The sequence below is a fragment of the Vicugna pacos genome, chromosome 22 (genome assembly GCF_048564905.1).
Source record: "Vicugna pacos chromosome 22, VicPac4, whole genome shotgun sequence".
NCBI classification, from domain to species: domain Eukaryota; kingdom Metazoa; phylum Chordata; class Mammalia; order Artiodactyla; family Camelidae; genus Vicugna; species Vicugna pacos.
In genome coordinates, this window is record NC_133008.1 from 8,404,829 (window position 1) to 8,418,430 (window position 13,602).

Here is a 13,602-nt window from a genome sequence, read left to right on the forward strand (position 1 = left end):
CCTCCACCCACCCTCCAGAGGGTGCTTGAGAACAGGGCCATGACGGCCTCCCCAGGGGAGGCCCAGGCAGGCAGAGACAGCTGCAGCCCAGCCAGGCGGCAACCAGCTGCTGCCTGGGAGGCCGGCCAGGGTAGGGTGGGGCGGGGGGGGCGGGCACAGTCCCCGCAAGCCCCCAGCCTGAGCGGCAGAGCGTGGGAGCGGGAGCGGGGCAGCAGCCTCGAGGCTGAGTTTCAGGCTTTCACGCTGTGTTAACGGTCAGCTTGGTTAATGCTGAGCAGATGGGGGAGGGGTGCTGCTAGCTCCCTCAGGGATAGTCCCAGGGCAGGCACACACGTACGCATGTGCAGAGGGTGCGGGAGTCCCGCCCAGTGAATGGTGTTGCGTGGACACCTCTGTCCATTAGAGCTCCTTCACACCATCACGTATACAAGATGTGCTGGTGAGACAGACAGACCAAGACAGAGGTGCACGCAGGCTCCTGGGGCCACCTCAGCAGCTGGAGGCAGACGGAAACCCCGGGAGCCCTCAGCCTGTGTCACCCAGGCAACACTCCCAGGTCAGGGATTGCGCCACGCTGTTCCCCCTCCATCCGCTGCAGGGAAGATACCAGGCACACAGAGGTTTATTTCAAAAAAAAATAATTTATAAAAGGCCATTTGCTTCTGTGTTTTGGGCAGGCTTCCAGCCTCTCAGCTCGCACAGGGGCAAGCGCTCCTCCCACCAAGATGCTGGCACAAGCAGCAGAGGGGAGGCAGGAGAGGCAGGGGAGGCCTGGAGAAACGGGTTCAGAGACCCAAGACCTCTCCTGGTGTAGGGAAGCAGGGAGGTTTAGGGCAGCCCTGCAGCCGGGTCCAACCGAAGCCCTAGAACAAGGACCCAGCGCCAGGGCCCAGGAGGCCAGCAGAAGCCATTAGAACCCTGGGGCCATGACTCTGAGGCAAGGGCAGGACCTTGAAACTGGGGCTGAATGCTGGTTTGAAAACCCAAGGCCAGAGCAGAAAGTTTCAACTGGGGACCCCAGGACCAAGGACGGACCTCCCCAAAGCAGAACCAGAGATCTGAGACGGGACCCTTAGGTCAGGGCCCGGGGCTGCCAGGTTGCAGCTGAGCCAGGGGGCCCGAGGCCGCCAGCCGGCCTGCCCGTACAGGCTTGTGTCCCTGCTCACGTCTGCACCCCAGGAAAGAAGGAGCTGGGCCCCAGTGGCAGGGGCTCGTGGCTGAAGACAGAGTCATTGGAGGAGCAGGTGCTGCTGGCGTCCCCACCGGCGGGGGAGTAGGGTCCAAAGGTTAGGCGGAGGTCGAGGTACTATGGGGAAGAGCGCGCGTCAGTCCTGGGAGCAGCAGGGTTAAGGCCCAGAGGGGAGTCGGCAGGGAGTCATGGGACAATAGGGGAGAGGTACCTCCTCAGACACGGCCAGCAGGACCTTGTCCAGCGCCTCCACCAGCTGCTTGAAGGTGGGTCTCTGAGAGGGTGCCGCGTGCCAGCACTCCCGCATCAGCCCGTACCTGGGAGAGGTGGGAGAGGGTCAGAAGGAGCCCGAGGCCTGGGTGAGTTAAGGACCTCCCGGCCCTGGGTTGGGGCAGTGATGAAGGGCTGGGGTTTGATTCAGTATAAATGAGGCCATTCAGTGGAACATGCAGAAGCCAGGCCAGGACCTCCCCCCTGGGCTGAGGAGGTGGCGACAGGGAATTAGTGCCGACCACTCCCTGTGGCCAGATCCTGAGGCCATGGTCAGGGCAGAGGATGAGGACTGGAAAGTGGAGGAGAGTGGGGTGAGGCCTCACAGCTCTGGGGGGCAGTGTGGGGGCCGGTCCATCCGATGCCCCTCCCGTAGCAGTGAGAACAGCTCCTCCACGGGAATGCCAGGGTACGGGGAGCCCCCGAGGGTGAAGATCTCCCACAGCAGGATCCCAAATGACCACCTGCAGGCAGAGACCAGGCTCAGTAGCGCAGTTTCACTTCCTACCCCTGGGATAGGCTGGGGGGCCCCGCAGGCATGATCAACCACGGGGGTGGGGATTAGGGCTTCTTTTAGAGTCTCGTCCCATTCAGGTCCCAGGGCTGTGTGACCCCAGGCAAGGACAACAATCACTGGCAGACACCCCAGGCCCCAGCTTCTGGAACTCACACATCACTCTGGTGTGTGTAGACTCTGTCAAACAAGGCCTCAGGGGCCATCCACTTGACAGGCAGGCGGCCCTGGAGGGGAGGAGAGGGCACACTGCTGCCGAGACCCACAGGTCCCGGGCCCCTGACCCCACCCAGCTCTGCGCTTCCTCCCTCCCTTACATTGCTGGTTTTCTTGTAGTAGTCAATGTGGTGAATGCCACGGGCCAGCCCAAAGTCAGCGATCTTCATCACGTTGTCCTCTGTCACCAGCACGTTACGGGCAGCCAGGTCCCGGTGGATGCACTGGAGGCAGGGCAGAGGACGAGCAGGGGTCTTAGGATTATGAGGACATACAGCTGAGAGCCACCTCACAGTAAACCGGGTGATAGGGATCATCCACCCATTTTACAGATGAGGAAGTCAAGATTCAGAGAGGAGAAACCTAAGCCAGCTGACCTCAGGGCCCACACCCTCTCTTGCATCACCTCTTCCTGCCTAAGGGTTAGGGATTTTGTAAGGAAGGAATGGGGACAGGCGGTGTCAATTGCATATGGATGAGGGGTACAGGAGGGCTTAGGGACACTTAGGGTTATGAGAAAGTGGAGAAAGGGAGAAGTTGGGGACATTTAAAGCAAGGGCATGAAAGTGTGGAGATGGAGCAGATGGAGCAGATGGAGCAGTCCAGCGTGCTGCCTGCTGCCCGTACTTTCCGCGACTCCAGGTATTGCATGCCTCGGGCCACCTGGTAGGCGCAGGAGACCAGGGCAGGGAAGGAGAGTGGCCCCTCACTGCTCCGAGGCCCGTCGGGGCTGAGGTCAGGGCCTTGGGGGCGGCGGGCCCGCAGGAACTCCCGCAGGTTTCCCTTGGCGGCACACTCCACAATTACGTACAGGGGCCCTACAGGGGGTGGGGGGACAGGGAAGCTGCTGGAGCTGTGGCTCCATGCCCCAACCGTCCTCACCCCTAGCCCTGCCCCGCCCCACCTTCCTGGGTGCAGACACCCAGCAGGTTGATAATGTTCTTGTGTCGGCCAATCAGCTTCATCACCTCCATCTCAGAGACCAGGTCTGCCAGGTCCTTGTCGGAGGCGTTGTCTGCAAGGATGACAGCCAGGGTGACTATGCAAGGGAGGCTACACGTCGGGGACGGGACACGGCGCCATGGCCCCGGAGTCAGAAAGGTCTGAGCCTGAATCTCCACTAGGCTATGTGGCCTTGAAAGTCTCTTAACCTCAGGATCCTCTTGTATGAAATTGGACCATGGCTCATGCCCTAACTCTCCTAGCAGTTGCAAGGATGCAACAAGATTAAGGATCTAGAAGAAGTAGGCCTGGCAGTGAGTGGGACCGGGAAACAGAAGAGAGGGGGAAGAGCTCTGAACAGGAAGGAAGCTCTGTCTGCAGGGCCTGGCGCTAGTCCCTGAATGGAGTGAGAGCTCCTGGGGGCGGGAAGTGGGCTGGCGCCCCGAGGTCTGTCTGACCAGGGCCTGGCGTCCATCTGGCCTGGGAATTCAGGGAGCTGTCAGTGGGGTGCAGCTAGGGGAGGCCAGGAAGAAACTGCTTCAGCTTCTCTTGAGAAGACTAAGGACCAGGGGCTGCCTCCGGGGCTGACCCGTGGCCCTGGGCCAATGACTGCCCTCCCCACCAGACCTCACAATGCACATTTCTCAATCCCTGCCTCCCAGAAAGTGCCAGGTGGCCCCAGCTGTGCAGAGAGGAGGGGCCTGGGGGGAGCAGAACAGTAGTTTGGGCCGTTCTTCTAGATGGGGCTGGGGGACAGCAGCGAGAGGCCCCGAGAGTGGGTCCCAGGTGTGTTCTGAGCACCTGGGGCTGCTGCATGGGCTGTTCTCCGACAGTAGTGGACACAGGGGGACAGACCCGGGAAGGGCCCAGGGGGAGGCTGAGGCTGTGACTTGGGAAGGGAGTCATGGGGGAATGAGGTGAGGCCTTCGAGGCTGATATGGCTATTTGAGGCCAAGGCTGACAGGTGTATCAAACCCATCACCCCAAATCCCTGAACTCCCCCTCATCCCAAAGGTTAAGACTAGGCACTAGGCACTTTCCAGGAACCTTGGGCTGGGAGGTTGGGACTATTATTTACCCCATGTGACACGTGAGGAAACTGAAGCTCAGAAGTGACTTTCCAGGGTCAGTAGCAGAGTTAGTCCCCCCCAGTGGGATTCTGCAGCCTCTCCTGGCCCTCAGCGCTCACCTGGCAGCACCACGAGCCCCTTCTGTTAGACCCAAGGCCACAGTGCCTCCCCCAGGCCGCCACACTCACCCTTAAGCATCTTGACGGCCACAGTGCTGGCTTGGTCAGGACGACTGGGGTCCATGCCGAAGGCCTCTGCACACACCACCTGCCCGAAGCAGCCCTCGCCCAGGGGCTTCCCGAGCACCAGCCTGAAAATGAGAGACGAGGCCTCAGCCATCCTCCGCCTTCATTCCCGCCCAGAGTCTGAGCCCCACCCTCACTCTGCATCGCATACCTGTCCCGGGGGAACTCCCACAGCGGGTCGAGGGGTAGGTCTAGACTCACGAGGCCAGCGAGCAAGGGGGGGCCGCTGGAGGAGAGACGGACACCCCGCACCAGGGACAGGCTTGATTTGGCCGAGGAGCCTGACTCCAGGGAGAACTGCAGAGTGACAGATTTGAGGCTGCTGAGGCCAAGCTGGGGCGGGAATGCAGGCCCAGAGCCTCGCTATGGGGACACGGAGGTGGGGGACACTCGGTTGGTACCTGTCGGGCCAGAGGGAAGCGGGACAATTTCTGCACAGTGGCAGGCTGCCGGGGGTGCCGGCTGTGGAGCACCTGCCTGTGATACAGGCCGACCAGCAGCAGGAGCACAAGCAAAGCCAGAGAGCCCGACGTGTACAGGATGACGTCCGTGTACCTGGCCTCGGGCGCGGCTGCTGTCCACGTGAGGTCCTCCTCTGCCCACAGACGGGTACACAGATGACAGACCAGTCAGTGGTCAGATGGTCCCCCCCCCCCAACTGAGGCCCTCAGAGCTCCCGACATACACAGGGACACATACCCAGAAAGCTGCAGTTAGACCCACCCCAGTCCCGCATACACACACCCCGGGGGAGGCACAGACAGTCACATGTGGACGTGCATAGAGGGGCTGCTACACGCAGAATCAAACACACAAATCCACATGCCACATCCCAAACCCAGACTCCACGGGCAAGGAAGACTGTCTTCTACCCAGCAGAGCACAGTCCACTGCTGGACCACAGCAGAATCCTGCAGCCTCCCCTGACCCCTCAGGAGCTCACCTGGTAGCACCGTGAGCCAAGCCGACTGGTAAGAGAGGCCGATGGAGTTGCCGGCCAGGCAGGTGTACTCGCCAGCGTCCTCAGCTGACACGTTCCGAAGGTACAGGACCTCCACCTCTGAGCTATTAATGTCTGCTGTCTGGGGATGGGGGACACACTCAGGGGTCACAGCTTGGCCTGGGGCCACACTGTGGCCGGGAAGGGAGCTGGGGGCCACCCCATAACCCCACAGGAGAATGGTAGGGCTCAGGCGCTGGCGGGGACGGGACCTTGAGGACTTGCACATAGGGGAAGCCGTCGGCACCGAAGCTGCTGCCGTTGATGACGATGTGTTTCAGCCACTGGATGTGGGGCTGGGCGTCGCTGTACACCTTGCATAGCAGCTCCACATCACTGCCCACTACAGCTGTGGTGTTGGCCGGGAGCCCCGCCTGCAGGATGGGCCGGTGCGGGGACCGCTCTGGGGGCCGAACCGGGCCGTCAACCCTGACCAGTGGCACCCGCAGAAGCACCCTGGTCACCTTCCTCCAGCCTCCCCGCAGCTCAAGGGAGGAACCTTCCTGATACTCAGCTCAGACCTTGTTCATCCCCTGCTTACCCCATTCAAACCTTCCATGGCTCCCCACTGCCTTTGGGGACAACTTCTCAGCCTAGCATTCAAACACCCTCTGGGCCTGGCTCCCTGCTTAAACGCCACACCCCAGGCATATACCTCCACCACAAATGCATTGTATTCTCTACACATAGAGCCTTCACTCAGCCTGTGCCTCTGCCTGGATGTCTTTCCCACTTTTCCTCTCAGCTGCCCCTGCTCCTCCAGGCCCACATTACTCCTGTGCTTCCCTCAGACCCACCTGGATACTTTGAGTAGCTTGACTGAGTCATCTAAGTCCATCTTGCCTGCCAGACTGGGTCCCAGCTGAAGGAAGAATCAAGGTTCCCACCCCCACACTGCCTCACCCGCCCATGCGCTCACCCAGCACGTCCAGCAGGTAACTGTAGCGGATGCTGCCCAAAGAGTTCTCCACGAGGCAGGTGTATGTGCCGCGGTCTGAGGGCACCACGCTTTCCATCACCAGGCTCCAGTGCTGGTGGCGGAGCTGGAGGCAGGGGACGTGTCCACAAGGGGCCACCGAAGCATACCCATCCAGGGGACCAGGGCATGAGGAGGCTAAATCCCGCCCACAGGGAGGCAGGGACCTTGGGACAATGGAGAAAGCTCCAAGAAGTATCTGAGCCTCGGGTTTGAGTCTCAGTTTTAGCTCTACTTCTATCCTTGCTGTGAAACCTTGAACTAGTCTTTGCCTTGAGTCTCAGCTTCCTCTGAGCCTACAGCCTGGAGCTGACCCTGCAGAGTCTCAACATGAGAATGAGCTGCTAAAACAAATATTGATATCTGCCGGTCAGTGATCCTTCCCACTTAATAAATGGAGTTGCTCAGGTTGAGAGGCTAAGCCACTTGCCAGAGAGTGACAGAGTGGGCACTTGAACCAGAGCTGCTCAAGTCCAAGGTCTCGTGCTCCTTCAGGGCCCCGCAGCTGTCTTCCTCATTAGAGAAAGAACTGTGTGATTTGAGGGGATCGATGCGGGATGAAAATGGAGGAACACATGGTCTTGGAACTCAGACACTCACCCGAATGCCTCCAATGCGATGCTCCCCATGGAAGTCCTGTCCGTCCTTGAGCCAGCGGATGGTGGGTGTGGGGTTGCCTGCAGCTGGGCAGCGGAACTTGACGGTGTTCCCAGCAGGCACTGCGTGCAGTTTCTTCTCCATGCGCTGGGGGTGTGTCCAGTAAGGTGCTGGAGGGGAGGAGAAGGGATAACTCAGTGTCCCCAGGAGGGTCACCTGTTTCCACAAGGGTGTTTTCTCCGTGACCAGCTGGGAAATAGGGAAGTGAGTCCTTGAGGTCTCACACTGACCTTGCTGGGGGTAAATGTGCCCATTTGAGGGGTCCCTGTGGGTCTTGGGATCCTCATCACCATTGCTGGAGGTCATGGAGTCTATGTTAGGGACAGAGGGAGGTGTTTAAGGCCTGAGACAGAGAGTTTCTTTCCCCAGGCACCCCTTAGCTCCTGCCAGACCCCCTTACCATCCACAACCAAGGTGACATTGTGTAGGACAAACATGGAGCTTCGTGCCAGGCAGAGGTATTGGCCAGCATCCTCGGGTAGGAAGCTGGCGATCTCCAAGCGGCCTCTCCAGCCTCGCACTCGGCCAGCAGGTGCCAGGCGACTGCCCTCCTTGTACCAGTGGCCACTACGCTCGGCCCGCCCACAGCATAACCGCACAGGCTGCCCAAGGGCCACGGTCAGCTCCTGCTCTTGCTGCTCCGGGCTGGGGGCCAGGCAGGGCTCTGTGGGCCGAGGGCAGAGGTCAGTGAGCCCGGCAGCCCTGGCTAAGTCGGCCCCTTGCACACAGAGAACACGCTGCACACACAGGGCATGAGCACCCCTTGACGCATGCTGGACACCCATACAACCACATGCTACAGACGCTACCGTGCAGGGCAAATGCCTCGCCTCTGGTGCATATCATACACATGGTGCCTAGCACACATGCTGGACAGGACATGCCACTGCCCAAGACACACACACACACACGGCACATGCTATAGGTGCCACGTATAGGGCACAGGCCACACCACTGGGGTGCATCACACTCATAGTGCATACACCACACGTGCTGCCTGGGCATCCCAAGCCATACACACATACACACGCACACACACACAGTCAGGGGGCTCACCACCAGCTCTGCAGCCCAGGTCAGGGCCCTGCACCCTGCAAGGCCAGTCCTCTCTTGTGGACACAGAGATAAGCAGACGCTTGCTGGGAGCCAGACACTGAGTCTCAAGGGTCGGGTCCTGCCCTGCTGCCACCTCCTCAGGGCTGGGGCCAGGATCCTCTCCAGCTTTGCTCTGCCAGCAGCCCCCTCCTGATGCCCACTCTTCCCACCCCTGCCACCCTCTCCCTTCTCCGAGGCCATACCCGGCTCCATTTCCTCAGAGGCCTCAAAGGACAAAGCTGGAGCCCCGGGTGCCCCCAGGAGGACCCCCAACAGGGCCAACAGCAGCCGCATCTCCTTCCTGCTACTCATAGGGAGCCAGGCTGGGCTTCCCACCGACTGCCTTCCTGAAACAGAGAGAGCGAAGAACTCCTGCTAGTTGTGCACCTTGGCCGGCGAGATCCCCTCATCTTGCAGATGAGGAAACTGAGACAGGAAATGGTCGGCAGACTTGTCCAAGCCCCTGCCAGGCTGCGGCAGGGCAGAGACTAGAACCAGCTCTGCTGTAGTCAGAGCCCAAGGCCTCCCAAAGGTAGGTTGTGTGGGGGGTGGGCTGGGCTTCCTGCTCTCCTTGGGTCCTGCTGAGACCCTGGCACAAGTTCACAGAAAGGGCAGTTTTCAGATTCTTTCCTTGGAGGGAAGCAGAGAACGGAGACATATCTTCTGCTGGCTCTCAGCACACATAATTTATTTTTTGCTGAATAAATGAATTTATTACTGAAGAGCCAGTAAAAAAAAAAATCTGAAATATAATACAAGACCAAACTCCAGCATCTGGATGTTATCTGATCTGCCCCCACTCCTGATGGCATTGCTGACATTTCCATGACCAGCTTTGGCTACCTCCAGGGGCAGGGCGCTCACTGCTAACACGGTAGCACATTCTATGGCAAGCAAAAGTTCTTCCTCATTCTGAACCAGAATTGCATTCTGGGGATACCTCTGTTTTTTGTGCTCCCACGGCTCCATCTGAGGCATGCAAGCTCTTGTAAAGAATGTAGACTCCAGTGTCTGACAGAGCCAACTTCAAATCCTGACGCTTACCAACTTGTGAGTCCCTGTCCCTCTCTGGGCCCACTGTCCTCACAGAACTGCTTTGAGGATAAAAGAGAATGTATGGGAGCTGGGGGGAGGGTATGGCTCAGTGGCAGAGTCCGTGCTTAACATGCAGGAGGTCCTGGGTTCAATTCCCAGTACTAGCATTTACAAAAATTAAAATAAATACATAAACTTAATTACCTCCCCCTATCCCAAACAAACAAAAAAGTGAATTTACGAAGGGACTGGGCACACAGAATGTTGGAACGTTCTCCTCTCCCTCCCCTTCCCCATGACTGTCACCCTCGCTCTGCCCTCAGCCAGTCACCTCCGTTTCTGGTGCTGGTCCTGTCAGGTGTGATGTACGCATGCTCCCCATCTAGTTACCATCCTCCCAATGCCACCAGTCTCTATCCCCCAAAAGGAACATTCAAAACTGAGCCTCAGCTCGGGTAGGGGAAGGTGATCTCTGGAGTCCCAGGAGAACTAACTGGCTCTCACCTGGAGCTGGGTGACAGTCAGGTGGCACTGGTGTCTCTGGACCTACCTTGCCTGGGAATCCCTCTGCACCCTGTCCAGCTCTGGTTCCAAGGCAGGGGGCACTTAGCTTGTTCTGGCCAAAGCCATTATCTCTCCCTTCAAACTGCTCCTTCCCCGAGTTGCCCCCACAGCTGGGGCATCACCTGTCCAGCTCCTATCCTCATCTCTCTCCCACTTTCAATCCATTCTTTAGTCCATTGCTTTAGTCCCTTTCCAGTAAGTCCTGCCTTCGCTGCCTGGTCATCTCTAGGTTGGACTTCTGCAAACATCTCCCTGGGCTCTCCAGCTGGGTATTAGAAATTACACATCTGCCATGTCGTACCCCACTCCAGCCCCTGCCCCAGCTTACAAGCCCTTAATGGCTGCCTGTGTGCAGCAGGATCCAGTCCACACTGCTCAGCCAGCATCCTAGGCCTCCATCCCTGCCCTTGTCAATCTCTTTGCCCTGACAGTCTGCTTCTTCAGCGCTGTGAAGCCTCTGGCTTTCAAGGCCAGGCATGTCTTTTCTCTTGGCTGCACCTCTGTACCTCCACTTCTCTTCTCCACCCGGCTTGGATGCCACTGTCTCTGTGCCCACTCCCGGTTTGGCCCCTCCTCTGTGAAATCCCCTCACCCTGCTCTGCTCTGCATGGAGGGTAGCTCTCTGGGTTGGGAGGGGAGTGGGGAGGCCCAGGGATTTTATTTCCATCCCCTGGCAACCCTGATCTCAGAACCTCAGAACCTTAGTCGGGTCATACGCGGCCGCTGACGGACCGACCGCCCTGCACGTGGGGCCAAAGGGCTTGACTCTGGCATCGGGTAGCCCAGCGTTCTCCAGCCTTCCTCAGTGAAGCGCTGGGGGACCCTGGGCAAATGACTACACCCCTCGGAGCCTCATCTTCCTCGGGGCGCGTAGACGGTCCAGCAGCCGAGGGACCAGCGCCCGCCTTCTCCTCCTCCCCTACCCTGCCACCCTGGGGGGAAGTGCCAGTCGGCGGGTCCCGAAGGGGAGCTGCAGAGACAGCCGGCCCGCCCCCGCCTCGGTGGGCAATGAGTAACCAGCTCCGCGGCCAGGGTGCTCTTTGGACGGAGCGGGACAAAAGGCCCTGTGTGCGCTGCGGGTTACTGATTTACCGTCCCCTTCGCCCCCCTCCCTGCCCGCCGAGCGGACGCCCAGGTCCCGGTGCTGGGAGGGGTGAGCTCCCGGAGCCCCGCCGCCGCTCGCCCCCTGGCGGCTGGGAGCGCAGCCTGGGCCCGCGCGGGGTCCCGGCTCACCTCGAACCTCCGCGGCCCCGCTCCCGGCTCAGGGTCCCGACTCACCTGGCTCCTCCACGGCCTGGCTCCTAGCTCCCGGCAGCCCGGACCCCCGCGCCCACGGTGACAGCCGACTCAGCCCGGGAGCTGCTCAGCCCCGGGCCGGAGAGCCAGGAATGCCCCCGCGACAGCGGCGTGGCCGCGGGCAGCCCTGCGCCCCGCCCACCTCGGGTTCGCCTATTTCAGGCCCCGCCCCTCCTGGACCAGCTCTATCCTGACAGCGGCTCGGCCGGGAACAGCCCAGAGCCTCGCCCACCCCGGGTCCCGCCCTGCCTGGGCTAGCTCTGGACAGCGGACAGCACAGCGTCCAGCCCACCTGGAAACCAGTTCTTGAACCCAACAGCACGGATCGGCCTGCGGGGCTAGCCCCATCCTGGGGCTCGGCCCCAGCCTAGTGCACACCCCTTCACACCCGTCTCTTTTGCCCCACCCGTCTCTTTTGCCCCACCCAGGCCAGGCTTCCAAGTTCTAGTCCATTGCTCCATCCTCTGCTTGTCACCCCTCAGGGAACAAGACCCAGCAGTCCTGACCCGCCGCTTACGCAGACCTTGGCCTAGCCTGGCTCCTCTGTCTTCCGCACAGTCGTCATACAGTGGTTAGCAGACTCCCTCTACCCACATCCTCATTATTTCTTTGCATAACCTTCAGAGTAATATTTAAAATACAGCTCTGACTGTACCAAACACAACCACCCCTTTAAAACTTTCCAGTAGCTTCCTATAGAGATTCTAGGCATGACCTGCACCACCCCCCACCCCCACCTCTAGCACATGTCTCCAGATGAAGCCTTCAATCACTTCTTTGCTCCCACCCTACCTCTGGGCCTTTGCACATGTGTTCTACTTCCTGGAATGATCTTTCCCCTCTAGGTCTGGTTAGTTCCATCCCATTCTTAGTCTTAGCTCAGAGAAGCCCTCTGAACTTGCCAGGTTCCTCTTCTGTGTCTTCTTTCCCGTGAGTATGGAGAAAGAAGCAGGGAGTGAAGTGCACAGATTGCAGAACTCAGATCTCAGCACATCACACATGGCCTTGTCAAGTTACTCCATCCCTGTGTCTTCATTTTCTCATCAGTAAGACTGGTATAATGATAGTACCATCCTCCAAAAGTGGTTGCAGAAAGTAGACACGTTCTCCTCATACACTATTGGTGGGAATGTAAACTGGTGCAACCACTGCGGAAAATAGTGTGGAGGTTTCTCAAAAAACTAAAAATAGAACTACCATATAACCCAGCAATTCTACTCCTGGGTATATATCCAAAACCCCGGAAAATATTAATTCAAAAAGATACATGTATCCCAATGTTCATAGCAGCATGATTTACAACTGTCAAGATATGGAAGCAACCTAATTGTTCATCAATATATGAACGGATAAAGAAGATGTGGTGTGGGGGGAGAGTATAGCTCAGTGGTAGAGTGCAGGGCTTAGCATGCATGAGGTCCTGGGTTCAAGCCCTGGTACCTCCATTAAAAAATAACAATAAATAAATAAACCTAATTACCCCCCACAAAGGAGATGTGGTATATAAATACACACACAAAGTGGAATACTATTCAACCATGAAAAAGAATAAAGCTGCCATTTACAAAAACATGGATGGACTTGGAGGGTATCATGCTAAGTGATATAAGTCAGACAGAGAAAGACAAATACCACATGGTATCACTTACATGTGGAATCAAGAAAATGAAGTAAACTAGTGAATATAACAAAGTGAAACAGACTCAGAGATACAGGGAACAAACTAGTGGTTACCAGTGGGGAGAGAGGGGACGGGCAAGATAAGGGTAGGGGGTTAAGAGGTACAAACTATTATGTGTAAAATAAATAAGGTACAAAGATATGTTGTACAGCACAGGGAACATAGCCAACATTCTATAATAATGATACATGGAGTATAATCTTTAAAAATTGAGAATCATGTTGCACACCTGTAACTTATATACTATTGTATATATTACCAAATATACCTCAATAAAAAGAAAAAACAGTAGACATGTTGCTACCTGTAAGCCTTTAGAAAGCTGCCTGACATACAGTACTTGCTTTGCAATGTTAACTGTGATTATTCAGGACCCGTTATTTCCTCATCACACATTCCAAAATTGTAACTAAACAGTTAATTCTGTAAATAGAAGGCAGGAGCTGCCTGCAGACCACACCATTGTATCTCAAGTGCCTGGCACCCAGTAGGTGCGCCCCAAATAGCTACACCGCCCCGCTCCTGACTCAGGTCCGCCTCACCTGCGAGCTCTTCTCTCCTGGGGAACACGACCGTGGCCACATAGGAGGTCAGCTTTGACTTCTGCCCAACCCTCACCTAAGTCCAAGCCCTGTGCCCCTCTGAAGGCTTCTGGAAGGAGAAAGGAGACCCTTCAACTGGGGTCTCAGGCTCACCTCCCGGTTAGCCCTCGGGCTGGCGGAGACCTGCCCTCGGGCATACAGCTTCCTTTCCCATTGTTATGTGGAGAAGTTGAACTCTCTCCACCCTTGTTCCTCACAGATAGAGGCTTTTCCTTTGCATAACTAAAAGGCCCATTAAAGTGATTTTTTC

The 13,602-nt window shown here is 57.7% G+C and overlaps 1 protein-coding gene across 2 annotated transcripts; it reads right to left on the reverse strand.

Annotated features, from left to right (window-relative positions):
• Nucleotides 1-621: 621 nt before the first annotated feature.
• Nucleotides 622-11,193, reverse strand: FGFR4 (fibroblast growth factor receptor 4). Of its 2 annotated transcripts, none has more exons than XM_072947179.1 (18): nt 11,052-11,193; nt 8,378-8,521; nt 7,480-7,743; nt 7,310-7,390; nt 7,023-7,189; nt 6,366-6,489; nt 5,659-5,849; nt 5,390-5,528; nt 4,848-5,041; nt 4,598-4,743; nt 4,390-4,511; nt 3,094-3,204; nt 2,817-3,007; nt 2,291-2,413; nt 2,130-2,200; nt 1,786-1,923; nt 1,401-1,506; nt 622-1,306 (listed from the first exon to the last, which is right to left on the reverse strand). In XM_072947179.1, the coding sequence occupies exons 2-18, from the start codon at nt 8,484-8,486 to the stop codon at nt 1,163-1,165; spliced, it is 2,421 nt and encodes an 806-aa protein (XP_072803280.1). In that variant the 5' UTR covers nt 8,487-8,521; nt 11,052-11,193; the 3' UTR covers nt 622-1,162. The 2 variants fall into 2 exon arrangements, with proteins under 2 accessions (XP_072803280.1, XP_072803279.1); XM_072947178.1 differs by having other exon boundaries at nt 658-1,306; nt 8,378-8,517.
• Between the last annotated feature and the right edge of the window lie 2,409 nt (nt 11,194-13,602).

What these genes read in the sequence shown, in the direction of transcription:
- FGFR4 (XM_072947179.1), bottom strand. Translation starts at nt 8,486, where the DNA reads ATGAGTAGCAGGAAGGAGATGCGGCTGCTGTTGGCCCTGTTGGGGGTC. An exon ending in GCACATTTACCCCCAGCAAG is followed by an intron (nt 7,190 to 7,309) that starts GTCAGTGTGAGA and finishes CCTCCCCTCCAG; the next exon opens with CACCTTACTGGACACACCCC. An exon ending in GGGTGTCTGCACCCAGGAAG is followed by an intron (nt 3,008 to 3,093) that starts GTGGGGCGGGGC and finishes CACCCCCTGTAG; the next exon opens with GGCCCCTGTACGTAATTGTG.